This window comes from Octopus sinensis, linkage group LG28 (genome assembly GCF_006345805.1).
Source record: "Octopus sinensis linkage group LG28, ASM634580v1, whole genome shotgun sequence".
In the NCBI taxonomy this organism is placed as follows: Eukaryota; Metazoa; Mollusca; class Cephalopoda; order Octopoda; family Octopodidae; genus Octopus; species Octopus sinensis.
This window is the reverse complement of record NC_043024.1, coordinates 5543442-5562631: the sequence shown is the minus strand read 5'-3', so window position 1 is coordinate 5562631 and position 19190 is coordinate 5543442. Positions and strand designations below refer to the sequence as shown.

Genomic DNA, 19190 nt, shown 5'->3' with positions numbered 1-19190 from the left:
TTTATATTCATTCTCGCTGCTCCTTCCAAAGTTTCTAGATGGTGTGTAATATTCCCTACGATTTATATTCATTCTCGCTGCTCCTTCGAGGCGCTCGCCCTCCCACCCCCTCCATCAATAACCGGAAGTTTCTACGCTGTCTTGACTCCCCCCCCCCCCGCGTATACATCCACGTCGGTTCTTTTTGATCATATGGAGCAAAAACGGTGAAACGTATGCAGCGGTATGGAAGTTTCTAACCCAGTCTTACTTACCACCCCCACCCCCATCCCCATGTAGGGTTTATTTGATCATGTAGCGCAAAAACTGTGAAATGTATGCAGGTTGAAGTCTAGTGTTTCAGTATGAAATCTGCCAACTGCAAGCTTTCTTTTCAGGTACATGACACGACTGTCCCTCATCCCAGGGTCTCAGAGGCCTACACCTCCCACACCCTCAGAGTTGGCACACTCAATGTTGGCACATTGAAAGGTAGGTCTGGAGAGATTGTAGAGCTGCTTGAACAGAGACGTGTGGATGTATGTTGTATCCAGGAAGTAAGGTGGAGAGGAGGTTCCGCTAGGCTCCTCACAGGCAAGGAACACAGGTACAAGATTTTCTGGGCAGGGAACACTGACGGGGTCGGGGGCGTGGGTATACTTCTTGCAGAGAAATGGGTGGGTACGGTAATCGAGGTAGTCAGAGTAAGTGACAGAGTAATTAAAATTAGATTAGTCCTTCACCACATGACAGCTACCATCATCTCGGCATATGCCCCTCAACCAGGACTACCAGAAGGACAAAAAGACCAATTCTATGACACCCTATTGCGGACTACCTCGTTGACAAATGACAGTGACCTTCTCTTCGTGGCAGGTGATTTCAATGGACATGTCGGACGGCATGTCGGGGACTTCCATGGCGTCCATGGAGGCTATGGTTTTGGCTCTCGAAATGAGGATGGAACCAGGCTGCTGGAGTTCTGCGATGCAAATGACCTTATGGTCTGCAATACCAACTTCAGGAAACCCACCTCTCACCTAGTCACCTACCGTTCTGGCAGACACACCAGCCAGATTGACTACATCCTTGCCAGAAAAAGGGAAAGAGGGCTGCTTATAAATGCCAAAACCTTTCCAGGCGAAGAATGTACTCCTCAACATAGATTAGTAGTTAGCGACTTCAGGATCAGAGCTAAATGGTTGCCCAGAAGACCTGCTTGGAGGAGAAGGATCTGGAAGCTTAAAGATCCTGCAAATGGACAGAGATTTAGAGACATACTACTCGAAGCCTTTGACGAAATAGAAGGGGATATAGCTTCACTTAATGTGGAAGGCAACTGGAGATTTCTACGGGACAATCTGCTGACAGCCACTGACCAGATCTGTGGATGGAGCAAAGTACCATCTCGACCCAGAGTAACATGGTGGTGGAACTCTGTGGTTGACAGGGCTATTAGACAATAGAGACAGGCTTGGAAGGACTGGAGGAACGGTGGTAGCAGGGAATTGTATCAGACAGCCAGAAGGGAAGCTAGGAGACAGGTTTATTTAGCCAGAGGGGAAGCAGATAAGAAAAAATTTGCCAATGTTCTGAGCCGTGAGGATGAAAGACTTGAGGTATTTCGTGTTGCAAGACAGTGTGTGAGAGAGAATCGTGATGTGGTAGGAGAGAAGTGTGTTCGCATGGATGATGGTTCACTTGCACTAAATGAGGATGCAAAGAGAGAGGTTTGGAGATGCTACTATGAAAGGTTGCTGAATAAAGAAAATGAATGGGATAAAGAGAGTCTGCCGAATGTTGACCCAACAGAGGGACCAGCTATCCGAGTTGATAATTCCGTGGTAGCTAAGGCAATTAGAAGCATGAAAACAGGGAAAGCCCCAGGCCCATCAGGAATTACTGCAGAGATGCTCAAAATATCTGGCAGTGTTGGCTATAGCCTAGTCACCCGTATAGTCAACCAAGTGATACACGAAGGAGTCATACCCAATGACTGGTGTAGCAGCATACTAGTCAACTGCTACAAAGGTAAAGGTGATGCCCTAGATACAAATAATTACAGAGGTATCAAGCTGTTGGATCAAGTAATGAAGGTTACGGAGAGGGTCATAGCCCAACTAATTAGAGAGAGAGTTAGTTTAGATGAGATGCAGTTTGAGTTCGTGCCAGGGAAGAGTACCACTGATGCTATATTCCTGGTAAGGCAGCTGCAGGAGAAATACCTAGCCAAAGATAAGCCCATGTACCTGGCTTTTGTTGACATGGAGAAAGCCTTCGACAGGGTCCCCCGATCCCTTATCTGGTGGTCAATGAGGAAACTAGGGATAGATGAATGGTTAGTGAGAGCTGTGCGAGCCATGTACAGAGATGCCGTAAGTAAGGTTAGGGTTGGCAACATGTACACAGAAGAATTCAAAGTAGAGGTTGGGGTCCACCAGGGTTCAGTACTCAGCCCCCTCCTATTTATCATAGTCCTCCAGGCAATTACAGAGGAATTCAAGACAGGTTGTCCCTGGGAGCTCCTCTACGCTGACGACCTTGCTCTTATTGCTGAGTCACTATCAGAGCTGGAGGAGAAGTTCCAGGTGTGGAAGCAAGGTTTAGAATCGAGGGGCCTTAGAGTCAACCTAGCTAAAACCAAAGTACTAATAAGTAGGAAGGTAGACAATCCACAAATGTCTTCAGGAAGATGGCCCTGCTCGATCTGTAGAAAAGGTGTAGGTAGAAACTCTATAAGATGTACCCAGTGTAAGCTATGGACACATAAGAGGTGCAGCAATGTCAAAGGTAGGCTAACTGGGAAGATAGTTTTTGTATGTGGCAGATGCTCAGGAGCATTAACCTCCGAAAATCTGCAGAAAATAACTTCCATCACTTTCCAAGGGGAAAAACTAGAAGTAGTTGATAGCTTCCGTTATCTAGGTGACCAAGTCAGTAGTGGGGGTGTGCGCTGAAAGTGTAACTGCTAGAATAAGAATAGCCTGGGCAAAGTTTAGGGAGCTCTTACCTCTGCTGGTGACTAAAGGCCTCTCGCTCAGAGTAAAAGCAGACTGTATGATGCGTGTGTACGAACAGCAATGCTACATGGCAGTGAAACATGGGCCGTGACTGCCGAGGACATGCGTAAGCTCGTGAGGAATGAAGCCAGTATGCTCCGATGGATGTGTAATGTCAGTGTACATACTCGACAGAGCGTTAGCACCTTGAGAGAAATGTTGTACCTAAGAGGCATCAGTTGTGGTGTGCAAGAGAGACGATTGCGCCGGTATGGTCATGTGGCGAGAATGGATGAAGATAGGTGTGTGAGAAAGTGCCAATCCTTAGCAGTTGAGGGAACCCGTGGAAGAGGTAGACCCAGGAAAACCTGGGACGAGGTGGTGAAGCACGACCTTCGAACTTTAGGCCTCACTGAGGAAATGACCAGCGACCGAGGCCTTTGGAAATATTCTGTACGTGAGAAGACCAGGCAGGACAAGTGAGCCCAGCCCACTTATGAATGCCTTTCCTCCCTTGGACACAAAGACCTGTTGAGGCAAGTGAAGTCGATATAGAACCTCATCCGACGACAGGCACCCATGCCAACCCCCTTTGCTTGCGAAGACATGTTGGGGCAAGCGAAATCGAAATCGAATTGAACCAGCCAGGATCCCTGGTCTGGTGGTACGTATAAAGCACTATCCAACTCGTGGCCGATGCCAGTGCCGCCTCCACTGGCTTCCGTGCCGGTGGCACGTAAAATACACCAATCTGACCATACGACAGGCACCCATGCCAACCCCCTTGCTTGCGAAGACATGTTGGGGCAAGCGAAATCGAATTGAACCAGCCAGGATCCCTGGTCTGGTGGTACGTAAAAAGCACTATCCGACTTGTGGCCGATGCCAGCACCGCCTCGTCTGGCTTCCGTGCCGGTGGCACATAAAATACACCAATCCGACCGTGGCCGTTGCCAGCCTCGCCTGGCACCTGTGCAGGTGGCACGTAAAAAGCACCCACTACACTCACGGAGTGGTTGGCGTTAGGAAGGACATCCAGCTGTAGAAACACTGCCAGATAAGACTGGAGCCTGGTGCAGCCTTCTGGCTTCCCAGATCCCCGGTCGAACCGTCCAACCCATGCTAGCATGGAGAACGGACGTTAAACGATGATGATGATATACATATATATATATATATATATATATATATATATATATATATATAATATATATATACATATATATATATATATATATATATACATATATACATATACATATATATATACATATATATATATATATATATATATATATACATATATAAAAAAAATTACGTATTTTGTGTTTTATTTACTTTGCTACGTAGTCGTAGGATCGACTAGTCACGACTAGCTAGTGCACGCACCTGTACCACTCTAATTAAGTAATACCAGTTAAAAGAAAGAATTTCACTAAACAAATACGATCTATTGCATTTCAATCTGTTTTAGGGTTAGGGGGGGGAAGGGTATCTATTTTTCTTCACAAATGTAAATAAACCCAATCTGTTTCTTATACGAGGGACATATTCATATGGCACAGAATGTTTTCACCTCAATAGACGTCATTGATTGGTTGAAATTGCAGAAATTGAAGGAAAAAGACAACAAATATCTTACAAACTATAGAATTTTCTTCATAAAGCCAAGAGAAAAAGATGTTTTATAATAATAATAATAATAATAATAATGAAATTATTGTATACAGTGCTCAGGTGCACCACAACTTGTCAGAAAGTGCATATAAAGTACATGCAGTAATGTAGAAATGTCTGGAAAGTGAACATGCTTGTGTGTGTATGGAGGGGAGAAAATCAAGTGTAGTGTTGGCGAATCTCAGGAAGCATGGAAGTCTTGAAGGATGCAGTGCTCCGACAACTAACAACCAATGCCGGCAGTTTGTTCCACGCTTCAGCAACTCTCAGCGTGAAAAAATGTTTCCTGAAGTCATGGGAGCTGTGCTGTTTTCTGCCTTATTAAATATGTCCACGGGTGTTAGATAGGTGGAGTTTGAAGAGGTGCTCAGTGTTATTGTTTGTGCGATGGTTGATAATTTTATGGGTGTCTGCCAGGTCAGCTGCCAGACGTCGGAGTTTCAATGTTAGTTAGTTAGTTAGTTAATTAATTTGGCTCAAAAGCAAATAGCAAGGCCATGTAGGGGGACATGGAGTTAAGTACAGGGTGGTGTTCATGTAAAGAGTTCAGGCCACTTGAGGTCCAGGGAGGCTTTGAACAAAGCGGTCGTCGGCATCTTCACCATCTCGTCTGGCAGCTTGTTCCACGGATCCGCAACCCGGACAGAGAAAGCTCCTCTCCTTCGATTGAGATGAAATCGTCGCAGGTAGAGCTTTTCGGAATGACCCCGCAGCCGACGCTCCGGAGCAGGAGTGAAGAACAGCTCTTTCGAGAGGTTACACTTCCTGCTTATGATGTTGTGGGCGAGAATGAGATCACCACGGCGGCGGCGTTTTTCAAGAGAATAAAGATCGAGCGTCCTCAGCCTTTCTTCGTAGGACAAATTTTTGAGACCATGAACCATGCGGGTAGCCAGCCTCTGGACTCTTTCGAGATGCTGTATGTCTTTGAGGAGATAAGGAGAAGAGGCTTGAATCCCATACTCCAATATGGGTCTCACCAGCGTGACATAGAGTGGCAGGAATATGGCCTGCTGTGAGCATTCCGAATGACCGTCGAATCAAAAACAGAATTCCGCGCGCTTTGTTGGCAGCATGGACGCACTGGGCCGAAGGCGAAAAGGAGGAATCCACCAAGATACCTAGGTCCTTTACCTGATCGGTCCTCTCCAGCAGCAGACGACCCGGCTCGAAATCAAGTTGAGTTGCAGGAGTAGAGCCGACAGGCAGATGACAGCACTTTGACACGTTCAGACACAGGTCCCAATCGTTAGACCACTTCCAAATTTGGTGGAGGCATCGACGAAGATCCTCTATGCTACCGCGAGGAGCGACCAGTTTGATATCGTCGGCAAATAGAAGGGTGTGTTGCGTGAGGTCGTCGGGCAAGTCATTTATGAAGACTAAGAACAACAAGGGCCCAAGCACTGAACCTTGAGGCACGCCACTGCTCGCACTGGAGACGTCGGACCGCGAACCATTAACTTGAACTTGGAAGGAGCGATCTGAAAGGAAGGCACCAACCCATCGTACAATATCCGGATGGAAACTATATGCTTGAAGCTTGACAAGTAGTAGGCGGTGGTTTACCGAGTCAAAAGCTTTGGCAAAGTCCAATAAAACGATGTCAACAGCATCACTATCATCGAGGATGCGCGTCACCAATTCTTCCATTACTAGTAAGTTGGTCAAGCATGATCTCTTCGGCACGAAGCCGTGTTGGGAATCAGTGATCGAGGCTGTGTTTAGGAGGTGGAGCATCATACTTTTCTTAAGGATGGTTTCGAACATCTTGCTGATTATTGATGTAAGGGAAACCGGTCGGTAGTTAAGCGGGTCTTCGCGGCTCCCTTTCTTGAAAATTGGGCAGATTATCGCTGTTCTCCAGTCTGCAGGTATAACACCCAATGACATATTGAATAGTCGTGTTAAGGGCTCGCAGATGACCGGAGCCAACGCTTTGATAACCCGTGGGTGTATGCCGTCAGGGCCGTGACCCTTGTTGACATCGAGGCCTTGAATAACACGTTTGACTTCGTCCCGCGTGATGATCAATCGAAGCATTGGAGGTACCGATCTATCAAATGGAGGGGGTTCACGACCATCATCTTGTTTGAAAATAGTTGAAAAAGCCTCGGCAAATAATTGACTCTGTTGATAAGGGTCCTCAATCGATACGCCTGTTGAGTCTACCAACGTTGCAATCTGGTTGTTCAAGCGGGAATTCCGCTGGACATGGGCAAAGAAGGTTTTTGGATTGCTACTGGCATTTGCCGCGATTTTGTATTCATAACTGAAGCGTTCTTTCTTTTCAATTTTCATGGCTCGGTCTCGTTGAGTTTTGTACACCTCAAAAGCTGCAGTCGAATCCAGATTTTTGAATTCAGCCCAAGCAATATCTCTGAGTCGACGTTCTCGTTTAACATTCTTCGTCACCCAGGGCTTGTGTTTCTTCCTCTTTGGAAGCCCAACGGGAACTGCCTGGTCAGTCAAACAGATTACATATGCTTTGAGGGATGACCATAGTTCGTCAACTGAGGACAACGTCATCAGAGATTGCCAGTCCAGAAGCGCGGAAGCCTCGGTTAGAATTTCAATATTAATTGCAGAGAAGACTACGTGGCAGCGAAGTAATCGTGGGCGTGGAAAAAGTTGTGTGCATGACGAACTTCAGGACCGCATGATCACTCTTGGCAAGAGGGGCGCACACAGATACGTCTGACACTGATCTTGGATAGCGGGAGAATACCAGATCTAGCATAGATGGCTGCTGCCCAGACCGATGCCTTGTCGGATATTCAACATGTTGCGATAGAAAACAATCTTCAGCCACGTCAAGAAGGGCCTGGCCGAACCAGGAAGATGTTGTACAAATTGATGCGGGCCAATCGATCGTGGGAGTGTTGAAGTCGCCTAGTACCAAGCAGTCATGCGAAGCTGAAACGAATCTTATCGCTTCGAGTAGATGAGCATCGTCCTGGGGGTCGGCTAGAGGCGGCCTGTAGACAGCCAACACGGGCAGGCAAAACTCAGATAGGCTCAGCTTGCAATAGACGGCATCGAATTTGGTTGTAGGTTGAGCATTTGTGGGTAGAATACCGCAGGACAGTTTGTGCTCAGACTTAACATACACAGCAACACCTCCACCTCGCCTTTTTCCTCTGTCACATCTGAAAAGGACGTAGCCCTGCAGGTGGATTTCTGAGTCCTTTACTGCTGGAGTCAGCCAAGTCTCGGTGATAGCTATCACATCAGGGGAGTCACGTATGGCCAGTGTAAATAGTTCACTGAATTTTGGGAATAAGGAGCACGAGTTGGTGTAGACGATGCTGAGCTGTGAAGTCTGAGGGGTGGGAGTTGGGGAACAAGCAGAATAAAGGGCATCAGAGATAGCATCGTTGACGGGGGTATCAACTTCACTTCGATTTGCCCTCACATCACTTTCCCTGTCAGCACTACAGCATGGGACCAGAGGTAGGACTTGATTATCTGTCCATCTTGGATTTGTAAACCCTTCTCTCCCATTTGTTTCCTCATCTTTAGCTCGGATATCAGGTTCCTCCGGTGAATTCTCTCTCTTAGTGAGTATTCCTCGCGAAAACCCATATTGGGGTCCTCCCAGGCATGCATCTGAGCTCTGTTCAGAAAGACTGAAGCCTCCCGATCAGAAGAAAAGATTACCCTTATTGGGCGTGGTCTAGTATCTGCGGTTGGGTTCGCTTGGAATCTTCCTAGCCGAGCGACCTTAAGAACACTGACATTTTCGTTCACAGAGAACAATTCTCCAACCAAAATGGAAACAAAATTAATGTCATCTTTTAGGCGGTTTATGCCTGTATCACAGGTGGATTCAGCTTTGCCATATATTATTGCCGATCTTGAGTGGGCAAAAAGTTCTCTACTATGAGCTGCGGTATTCGATTCTTCATTGGAGGATTTCGAAAGGGTGGTTTCATAGCCATCGGACTTATGTCGGCCTGTGGGGTCGATCGGAGTGGATTTAGTGGTCATAATTTTCCCGCCTGGTTTGGAACTGCACTGCCTCTTCTTCGGTTTGGGGGAGCACCACTCCCCAGATGAACTCACATCGAGATCGTTCAGAATTGGTTGAGCAATGGCATTAACGGGAAGGACAAGTGAAGGAGAATCCAAACAGATTTTATCGTGATCAGGTTTCATAGCCAAATCTGCCCCTCTGGAGTTTTGACTACGTTTCTTCTTTTGGGGAGAACAAAGGTCTTCAGGTGGGTTTGAGTCTACGCTCCTCAAACTAGGTTGGGGAACCTCCAGGACCGAAAAGGCAGATGAGGAAGAATCCGCACAGGAACGATCATGTGCAGGAACGACTGCCGGTTCCTTCGCCTTCTTTGGCCGCTTCGATTTTGTTCCCTTCGGTTTGGACGTCTCCAGGGAAGAAATCAAGGGTGACTCTGTGTCAACAGGAGACCGTTTATCGTGGTCAGGTTTCATAGCTAAATCCGCCCCACTGGAGTTTTGACGACGTTTCTTCTTTTGGGGAGAACAACGGTCTTCAGGTGGGTTTGAGTCTACGCTCCTCAAATTAGGTTGGGGAACCTCCAGGACCGAAAAGGCAGATGAGGAAGAATCCGCACGGGAACGATCATGTGCAGAAACGACCGCCGGTTCCTTCGCCTTCTTTGGCCGCTTCGATTTTGTTCCCTTCGGTTTGGACGTCTCCAGGGAAGAAATCAAGGGTGACTCTGCGTCAACAGGAGACTGTTTATTCAGTAAGAGAGCAACAACAGACTTTAGGTGCTCAACCTCTTGTTTGAGCAACAGCAACTGCTCGTTGAGCTGACTATTGGTAGGAACATCATCTTGATGAGAAGCCCTACTTGCAGATCTCAGTTTCGATGCGTAGGTAGCTGACATGATGGATGGTTGACTAAAAACAATCTTCTATGGGCTCTAGGACAAATCGGGGTTAAATCAGGAACAAAAAACAGGTGCAATCCTTGTAGGAGAGGCAACAGCAGACAAAATCTGAGAGAGTTTGGGCTGAGCCGAATCACAATCCAAGATTGAAAGCAGACGGTGCAACAAGTCGGGAACCCTTCCTAATTGTCTGAAGCAGCTTTAGGATAAGGGATAGTAGGTCCAACTTTAGAATATTGATATGCATGTAAAATGTTCCACACGATTAAATATCATTTGACGTGCCATTTAGTACTTCAATAATTGCATCTGCGCGTGTTTGTATATGTGTGAATACTGTGTTTATGTGCGAGAAGGCACATGTTTTTGTCTATTGTTAAATTAGATTATTAATTTTTCTTTTTTTTCTCACGTTTTTCCCTTTTAAAGTATTTCTTTTTAAAAAAAAAGTATTTCTTTTTAATGTGTCCATGCCCAGGGAAGTAAGGCGTTCAGGATATGGCAAATGCCTGATGGAGGGTATTCTTTTGGTTGCATGTCGCTGAACAGCTTCCAGACGATTGATGTCCTGGGTAGATAGGGGTTCCAGACCGGTGATGCAAATTCCAGGTGAGGTCTTACCATAGCTATATAAAGCCGCAGATAGATAGCCGGAGAGCGGCTCACAAAGGATTTGGTGAGTGATGCCAAGACACCCTCAGCCTTCTTGACAATTTTGGCGATGTGTTTTGTCCAACGCAAATCACTGTTGACAATAACACCCAGGTCACGTTCACTTGAAGACTTTTTGAGACTAGTGTTGTGGAGGGAGTAGGTGGACGCTGGGTTTCTCCTCCCAAAATGCATGGTGGTACATTTGTCCACAGCCAGCTTGAGTTGCCAGTCCATGATCCACTGCTGCATTGTGTCCAGGTCTGCTTGCAATAGAGATCCATAGTGTACAGGATCTGACCTCTTTATTTCGAGGTACAGCTTGATGTCATCTGCATATTTCAGCACTGTGGCATTCTTTAAGTTGGCATCTATGTCATTAACATATGCAACAAATAAAAGGGGGCCAAGAACAGATCCCTGTGGCACACCAGATGTCATCTCATAGGGCGAAGAGTGCTGTCCTAGAACAGTGACAACCTCTTTTCGGCCGAAAATAAAGGACTTATAAACACATTCTACCAGTATACAAAGTTTAAAAGTGTTTGGTTATGTGGAAATTATTTTAAAAAACTGCCGTTCAAACCGAAAAGGTCCCAACTTTCTGGGGAAGAAGCAAATTAACTGATGAAATTCTGCATGGAAAATTATATGAATCCCTCAAATATTAAAATTATCAGATCTTTTTGGTTTGAATGGCTGTTTTTTAACATAATTTCTAGGTAACTAAAACAATTTTAACTTTGTATACTGGTAGAATGTGTTTATAAAACATCTTTTTCTCTTGGCTTTATGAAGAAAATTCTATAGTTTGTAACATATTTGGGTTTTTTTCCTTCAATTTCTGCAATTTCAACCGATCAATGACGTCTATAGAGGTGAAAAAAAAAACATTCTGCGCCGTATGAATATGTCCCTCATTTAAGAAACAGATTGGGTTTATTTACATTTGTGAAGAAAATAAGATACCCTTCCCCCCATCCCTAACCCTCAAACAGATTGAAATGCAATAGATCGATACTAGGGTCATAATTATGGGGGACAATTTCATATGACACCGCTAGAAAAAACTGCTGTTCAAACCAAAAAGATCCTGGCTTGTTACTATGGAAACAAGTACCTATACATCTGTGGCTTTCAAATGGCTAAAATTACCCAAGATTGCAAACTATAAAAAGAATTTCATGTCAATGATTGCCTTACAAAACTATACCAATACTCCAAATATGGAATCAATAGGAACAAAAATGGAAGAAATTGAAAAGTGGCAGCGACCTCCAAAATAACATTTTTATCCATAAAATAACTATTACATTCCCCCCTACCACGTGCCATGCATGCTTCATCCTCAATCAATTCTCTCTCTTTCGGCTTCACTCTTTGCCTTATCCTTTTTCCTCTCTCCCTCTTTTTCACTGATCACATGAATGCATTACTGATGGGTTCAGTAAGATATTGACAGGCAGAATTACTAGAAGAAAGATCAGCGAGATGGCAGAATCGTTAGCACGCCAGGCGAAATGCTTAGTGGTATTTCGTCTGCCATTATGTTCTGAGTTCAAATTCTGCCGAGGTCGACTTTGCCTTTCATCCTTTCGGGGTCGATTAAATAAGTACCAGTTACGCACTGAGGTCGATATAATCGACTTAATCCGTTTGTCTGTCCTTGTTTGTCCCCTTGTGGATAATAAAGAAACAAGAATTACTATAAGAAAGATCCCCTCTCTCTGCGTCTTCCCTCCCTCCCACTCTTACTCCAACTAATGAAAGTATATCAGTTGAACAAAGAAGCTGGTTATTACATACTCTTTATCTCTTTCACTTCTTTCAGTCATTTGACTGCGGCCATGCTGGAGTACCACTTTTAGTCGAGCAAATCGACCACAGGACTTATTCTTTGTAGGCTGGTACTTATTCTATCGGTTATGGGGACGTTAACACACCAGCATCGGTTGTCAAGTGATGTTGGGGGGACAAACACACATATATATACATATATACGACGGGCTTCTTTCAGTTTCCACCTACCAGATCCACTCATAAGGCTTTGATCGGCCCGAGGCTATAGTAGAAGACACTTGCCCAAGGTGCCATGCAGTGGGACTGAACCTGGAACCATATGGTTGGTGAGCAAGCTACATACCACACAGCCACTCCCATGCCTATATATATATATATATATATATATATATATAATGTGTGTGTGTGTGTGTATATTATTTTTGTGTGTGGTTTGGATGATATTTTTTGCAGAGTAATTACATAACACATAAGGACAATGGAGAAAAGTTTGATATTATTTATTCAGCATTACATGTGTTTCATTTCCTAATAGGAATTATAAACTTTTACACGTAGAGAAAACATGTAAGATATTTCCTATAAGAAATTCTTCAGACATACATAAGTGTGTGTGTACCCTTGTCCAGATATTATGTGTTGTTCGTAAAGGGCCATCATGACCGTCATACTTGTGCAGTTGTTCACTTCCAGTCCTCTGCATAAAATATGTCTCACCAGGAGAAATATTTCCTTGCTTGGAAACAGGTGAGGATTGGTCACAAGAAAGGCATCCAGCTGGAGAAAATCTCCATCAATGAATTCCATCTGATCCACAGAAGCATGGAAAAGTGAATGTTAAATGATGAGGACCATCATCATCATGGTTCCTCTTCTGTATGAATGCAGTTATGTTTTAATAATTGATCCTTTTCATAGATTGATTCAACACAAATATCTTGAGGTATGATTATATCTTTCATATTAATATGACTGTGTATAATTCTCCATTTTGATAGAATGATTAAGCACTGATATCACAGTGATATTTCTCTCCTTTGCCCTTCTGAGGAAATGTTATACAACAAATATCACTGTGTTATGAATCCACTTCATAAGGAAAGAACTGTTTAAATCAGCAAGGACCTACCATAGATATAACTGTGAACATGTTTTTCTCCAGTATGAATGAATATGTGTATAGTTAAGCGACCGTTTTCAGGGAATGTCTTACCACAGATATCATAGTAATATGGTTTTCTCACTGTATGAATATGTTTGTGTTGAGTTAAGCTACTGTTTTCAGAGAAAGATTTACCACATAAATCAAAATCAAAATCGATCAACATCAATGGAAATTGTAGCTGCGATACCAATGCCGGTGGCACGTAAGAGAACCATCCAAGCGTGGCCATAGCCAGCGCCACATCGCCTGGCCTCCATGCCGGTGGCACATAACAAACACCATTCGATTCGTGGCCATTGTCAGCCTCGCCTGGCCTCCGTACCAGTGGCACGTAAAAAGCACCCACTACACTCACTGAGTGGTTGGCGTTAGAAAGAGCATCAAGCTGTAGAAACACTGCCAGATCTGACTGGACCTGCTGCAGCCTTCGGGCTGCCCAGACCCCAGCTGAACCATCCAACCCATGCTAGCATAGAAAGTGGACGTTAAACGATGATGATGATCACAATGATTTATTTTCTCCTCTGTATGAACCCATGTGTGAGTAGTTAAGTTACTTCTTTGATAGAATAATTTGCCACTGATATCACGGAGAGGTTTTCTCCACTGCATGAATACGCTTGTGTCTAGTTAGGCAACTACTAACAGAGAATGATTTATCACAGATGTCACAGTGATATGGCTTCTCCCCTGTATGAACCCTTGAGTGAGTAGTAAAGTTACCTCTGTGATAGAATGATTCACCACAGATATCACAGGAATATGGTTTCTCCCCTGTATGAATACGTTTGTGTTGAGTTAAGCCACTCTTTTCAGTGAAGGATTTACCACATAAATCACATTGATATGGTTTCTCTCCTGTATGGATACGTTTATGACGAGTTAAGCTACTGCCAACAGAGAACGATTCACCACAGATATCGCAGGGATAAGGTTTTTCTCCTGTATGGATACGTATATGTCGAGTTAAGTGACTGTCATTAGAGAATGATTTACCACAGATAGTACAGTGATATGGTTTCTCCCCTGTATGAATACGTCTGTGTTGAGTTAAACTACAGTTTTCAGGGAAAGATTTACCACATATATCACAAGGAAATGGTTTCTCTCCTGTATGAATACGTTTATGACGAGTTAAGCTACTGCCAACAGAGAATGATTCACCACAGATATCACAGGGATAAGGTTTTTCTCCTGAGTGAATACGTTGGTGTTGAGTTAAGTGACTGTCATTACAGAATGATTTACCACAGATATCACAGGGATATCGTTTCTCCCCTGTATGAACCTGTTTGTGAGTAGCTAAGCTACCTCTTCGACTGAATGATTTATCACAGATATCACAGTGATATGGTTTCTCCCCTGTATGAATACGTTTATGTCGAGCTAAGCTACTCCTGTCAGACAATGATTTACTACAGATATTACAGTGATATGGTTTCTCTCCTGTATGAATAAGTTTGTGTTGAGTTAAACTATTCCTATCAGACAATGATTTACCACATACATCACAGGGATACGGTTTCTCTCCTGTATGAATACGTATGTGTCGTGTTAAGTGACTGCTACTTAAGAATGATTTACCACAGATACTACAGTGATATGGTTTCTCCCTTGTATGAATTTGTTTGTGTTGATTGAATTTACTTTCTTCTAAGAATGAGTCTTTGCAGATATCACAGTCATATGAGGATTTTCCTAATTCTTCAGACATCTCTTCAAGAATAATAAAATCAATCCTTAAAGTTTTACACGTCAATAACTTTTCACAAATTTCTCTCCTCTCACCAAAATATATGGATATTTTTCTTCTTTATGTTTTTATAGTTCATTCCAAACAAATATCACTTCTCTTATATTTCTTCTAAATGTGGTCAATGCCAATATTTAAAAATGTTGCAAATACTCTTTGGAAATCTATCAAAGTATATTTAAAAGAGAAAATTATCTCTTGCACATTTCAGACACAGAAGTAAAGAAATGCTTTCTCTCTCAGAGGAAATATTTTACTGTAATTCAGCAATGTTTTATAGAAGCAGGATTATGTTTGTAGAATATCTTTGCAGAGTCTTTCAAACATGATACATATTGATGATTCTTTAAAAGTAAAAAATACTTTTTAGCCAACTTCATGTGATTTTCTGAAAGAATACGAAAATTTAATATAAGACATCAAGTATGTTCAAAAGGCAGATATTCGAAAGGGCAAATATACAACATTAAAATTTTACCATAAATGGTAAATGTTTTAGTCACTTTGGAGACTTTTCATCGATAATCTATCAGTTTTTACTTTTGTTGATCTTTTCTCTGATTCTTAGCATTTATTATGTTCTTTTTTAACGACATAATGACTCAAATAAGATAATGCTTCCTCTTAATTCAGTTTTGTATTTCCTAAGTATAAAAATGTGAAACCACACTTAAAACCATTCTCAGTGACTTTTTGATTATTATGTCTATATATATGTCATGTCGATATTTTTTTATATCTTCATTACAAATTTTCGAGCAAAAGATTATATAAACGGGTTTTTATATTTATTCTTGGTCAAATTAGGTACTTTCTAGTGTTTCAATTCAAAGCCCTTTCATTTCGTCTGTATACGATGTTGCCTTTTCGTTTCAGTAATTTGATCGCACAATCGTACTTTTATACATTCCCCATCTTTTCTTACAAATTACATCGTAATTATTAAAATAACAGCCTTACTTTCATATAATTTCGTCTTTGTTTGGTGAGATTCTTTCTTTTGACTTATTCAACACATGGAAACAAACAGATGTACGTAATATGATACTTAATACAATAGAAATGTCTTTATAATACTTACATAGTAATTGATATAAAGAGAGAGTCAACGAGTCAGAGCGGACACTGACAGCTTCAAGAGAATTTCTTCCTTTTTCCAACGAACGTTACTTCATATTTTGCAGGTCAATGTAATAAAAAATGCCGTATCGGCTTCTTTAGACACTTAATTACCAATCATTTGTATATATTTGATTGGATTTTCTCTTAAATATCAGTTGTCAAGTGGAACTGATCAAACAATCAAGGTGCGGGAGAAACAGGAGGAAGAAACAAAATTATGAACAAGGGGAACTAACTCCATTCTTTAAATGCGGCTCTACTTTATTGAAAAATTAGGCTTAGATATGTTTCGACCAAAGATTGGTCCAGGCCATATCTAACTTAATAGCATCACCTAATAGGATTATCTAAATCCTGTTTAAGTCAAGTTCTGTTTATGGTCCATTCAAGTAGTGAGTTGTATCCAGGTATGGGTGGCTTATCCGGTATTCCTTGACGAAATCAGTCCAGACTCCGTTTAATGTTGATGGGATCCTTTTCCTCTTTGATCTCTTTCGGGACAATGTTAAACAGGGCAGGGCCTGTTGAGGAAAAGAAATTCTGTTGCAGTCTACCTATATGCTGTGATCCTGAATTGGGCAGGGGATGTAATGCCCGTGGTCGCAGTATATTCTCCACATCATACAAATGACGTTCCGCTTGCGGCGGAGCTGGAGAGAATAGAGTTTCAAGGCTTTAAGGCGGTCCCAATAATCGAGAGCAGTTATGCCTTCAATTCGTTTAGTGAGTGTCCTCTGGGGCGATTCAATCTTCGAGATGTTTTGTTTTGTGTGGGTAGACCACAGTGGGCAGCAGTATTCGAGGTGTGGCCGTACAAAGGAGGAGAAAAGTGGTATGATGACACCTAGTTCTCTGGACCGGAAGGTTCTTTGATATTTTTTGAAATGGTCGTGGCATTTCCTCGGTTGAGAGCGAAGACATTGGAATAGTTTCCAAATATTGGCACAAGGCCAGCAATTTCACAGGAAGTGTTGAATTGATTATCTCTACTCCAGTGCTCAAAAGGGGCTCATTTTCATCAAACCCATCTCTGGATGAAAGACAAAGTCCACTTTGGAAGAATTTAAATGCATAAATGTCAGAAGAATCTAGCTAAGCATTTTTCCCGATGTGCTAACAATCCTGCCAGTTTGCCACCTTAGTTTATTATTAATTAAAAAAATTAAGAGGATGTATTTAAGAAACAGAGGTTCATTTGCATTCTTATAGCATTCATACCTTCAGCTTTGTTAAATATACTTGGCATCCGTAATAATTGCACCAAAGCGCAAGTGTTGAGTGACGGTCTCTATAAAAAAAAGAAATTCCTTTTCGCAATCAACCCACCACTATCATCATCATCACTATAAGTTTCAGGAACAAGACTTGTTTCATTTCAGGTCTTTTGATTATATCAACTTTTAACAATACAAACCCTATCTGCCTCCACCGTCCATCTCTTTCTATCTCCTTCTCTTTAACCTCACTCTCTCACAAATAATGTATCCTAAACATATCTCTTTCTCTTCATTTTTCCCTTCAGCTAACCTGTTAACCAAGTAATAAGTATTCCTTCTTCACTACACCACATATCATTAACACTTTTCCCTCCCACTTTGTCTCTCATTCTTCACCTCTACCTTCAGTTCACCACATGATTCTCTTAATGTTAACTAGTGGGACCCGTGAATATTTCATGAAATTAATAGCAAACCTATTCGGTTATTTCTGAAAACTTAATCTAAAACCTCGAAAGTGTAGCCTGTGTTGTGTCTGTATCAAAAGATAGTCACCTATCTATTATTCATTGAAATGTGAAGGAAATTGGAATATAATAATGACTCAATGTACTTCATATAGCTTATATATTTTATGCACAATTTTATAGACTTAATACACAGCACTCATAAAATAAATATTCACTCTTATTTTTCCATTTTGACTATAAACAGATAAAATTACATTTTGAAATTGAAATGGTCAAATTTTTCTTCTAGAAAACAAAAATTGTATAGTAAAATATAGGAGTCACAATTTCTTATGAGTAAAAATTTAACGTAACATGGTATACACTGAAAACCGTATCATTGGTAACTTATAAGCCAAGGAGATGGGTCAGAGCCAATACAAATTTCACTTTGTAGGTGATACAAAAATTTATTTCAATGAAAAGACAAAACCGTTTTCACTATGCACTCACCACCACATCTGTCTGTGTGTGTGTATTATTTTCGTGGGAGGTTTGGATAATATTTTTTGCAAGGTAATTACAAATCACATAAGGAGACTGGAGAAAAGTTTGATGGTATTTATTCAGCATTACATGTGTTTCATTTCCTAATAGGAATTACAAACATTTAGAAGTAGATTAAAAATGTAAAAGATTTCCTATAAGAAAATCTTCGAACATACATGTCTGTGTGTACCCTTATCCAGATATTATGTGATGTTCGTAAAGGGCCATCATGACCGTCATACTTGTGCAGTTGTTCACTTCCAGTCCTCTGCGTAAAATATGTCTCACCAGGGAAAATATTTCCTTGCTTGGAAACAGGTGAGGATTGGTCACAAGAAAGGGACCCAGATGTAGAAAATCTCCATCAATGAATTCCATCTGATCCACAGAAGCATGAATAGGAGAATTTTAAATGATGAGGATCATCATCGTGGTTCCTCTTATGTAAGAATGCATTTACATTTCAATAATTGATCCATTTTTATAGATTGATTTAGCACGAATAGCTTAGGTTACAGTTATATCTTTCATATTAATAGGACTGTGTACAAACAATTCACCATTTTGAAAGAATGATTCAGGTTTAACATCACAGTCATATGTTTTCCTTCCTCTGTCAATGCTCTTTTGATTCAATAATGGATGATTTCATGTCAAAGATTTACTATAGATGTCACATTCATATAGTTTCTGTATTCTGTGGATGTCTTTATAATATGGTTTCAATCATGTGTAGAGATTTTCCTGAGGAACAAGCTTGTCCTTCTGAGGGAATGTTATACAAGAATTGTCACTGTGCTATGGATCCTTTGCATAACAAATACACTTGTGTTTAATTAATTGATATTTTTATGAGAATGATTTACTGCAGATATCACAATGATATGGTTTTACACCAGTATGAATAAGTTTGTGTGTAGTTAAGATACTGCTTTCAGAGAATGATTTACCACA

The 19190-nt window shown here is 41.8% G+C and overlaps 1 protein-coding gene and 1 long non-coding RNA gene across 4 annotated transcripts in view; both read right to left on the bottom strand.

Moving 5' to 3' along the window:
• LOC118768369 (zinc finger protein 184-like) overlaps nt 1–14955 on the bottom strand; it is a 24657-nt gene extending 9702 nt beyond the window's left edge. The window contains exons 1-2 of one of the 3 annotated variants that reach the window (XM_036514711.1): nt 13686–14913; nt 12467–13173 (exon numbers count right to left, since the gene is read on the bottom strand). In XM_036514711.1, coding sequence (XP_036370604.1) covers nt 13733–14860 — 1128 coding nt within the window. In that variant the 5' untranslated portion in view covers nt 14861–14913 and the 3' untranslated portion in view covers nt 12467–13173; nt 13686–13732. Of the gene's footprint in view, nt 1–12466; nt 13177–13662 lie in introns of those variants that run through there. The other 2 variants (XM_036514712.1, XR_005004193.1) reach the window with 2 other exon arrangements.
• Nucleotides 12467–19190, bottom strand: LOC118768382. The gene is made up of 2 exons (XR_005004196.1): nt 18790–19190; nt 12467–12965 (listed from the first exon to the last, which is right to left on the bottom strand). It is a non-coding gene; the product is annotated as an uncharacterized LOC118768382 (long non-coding RNA).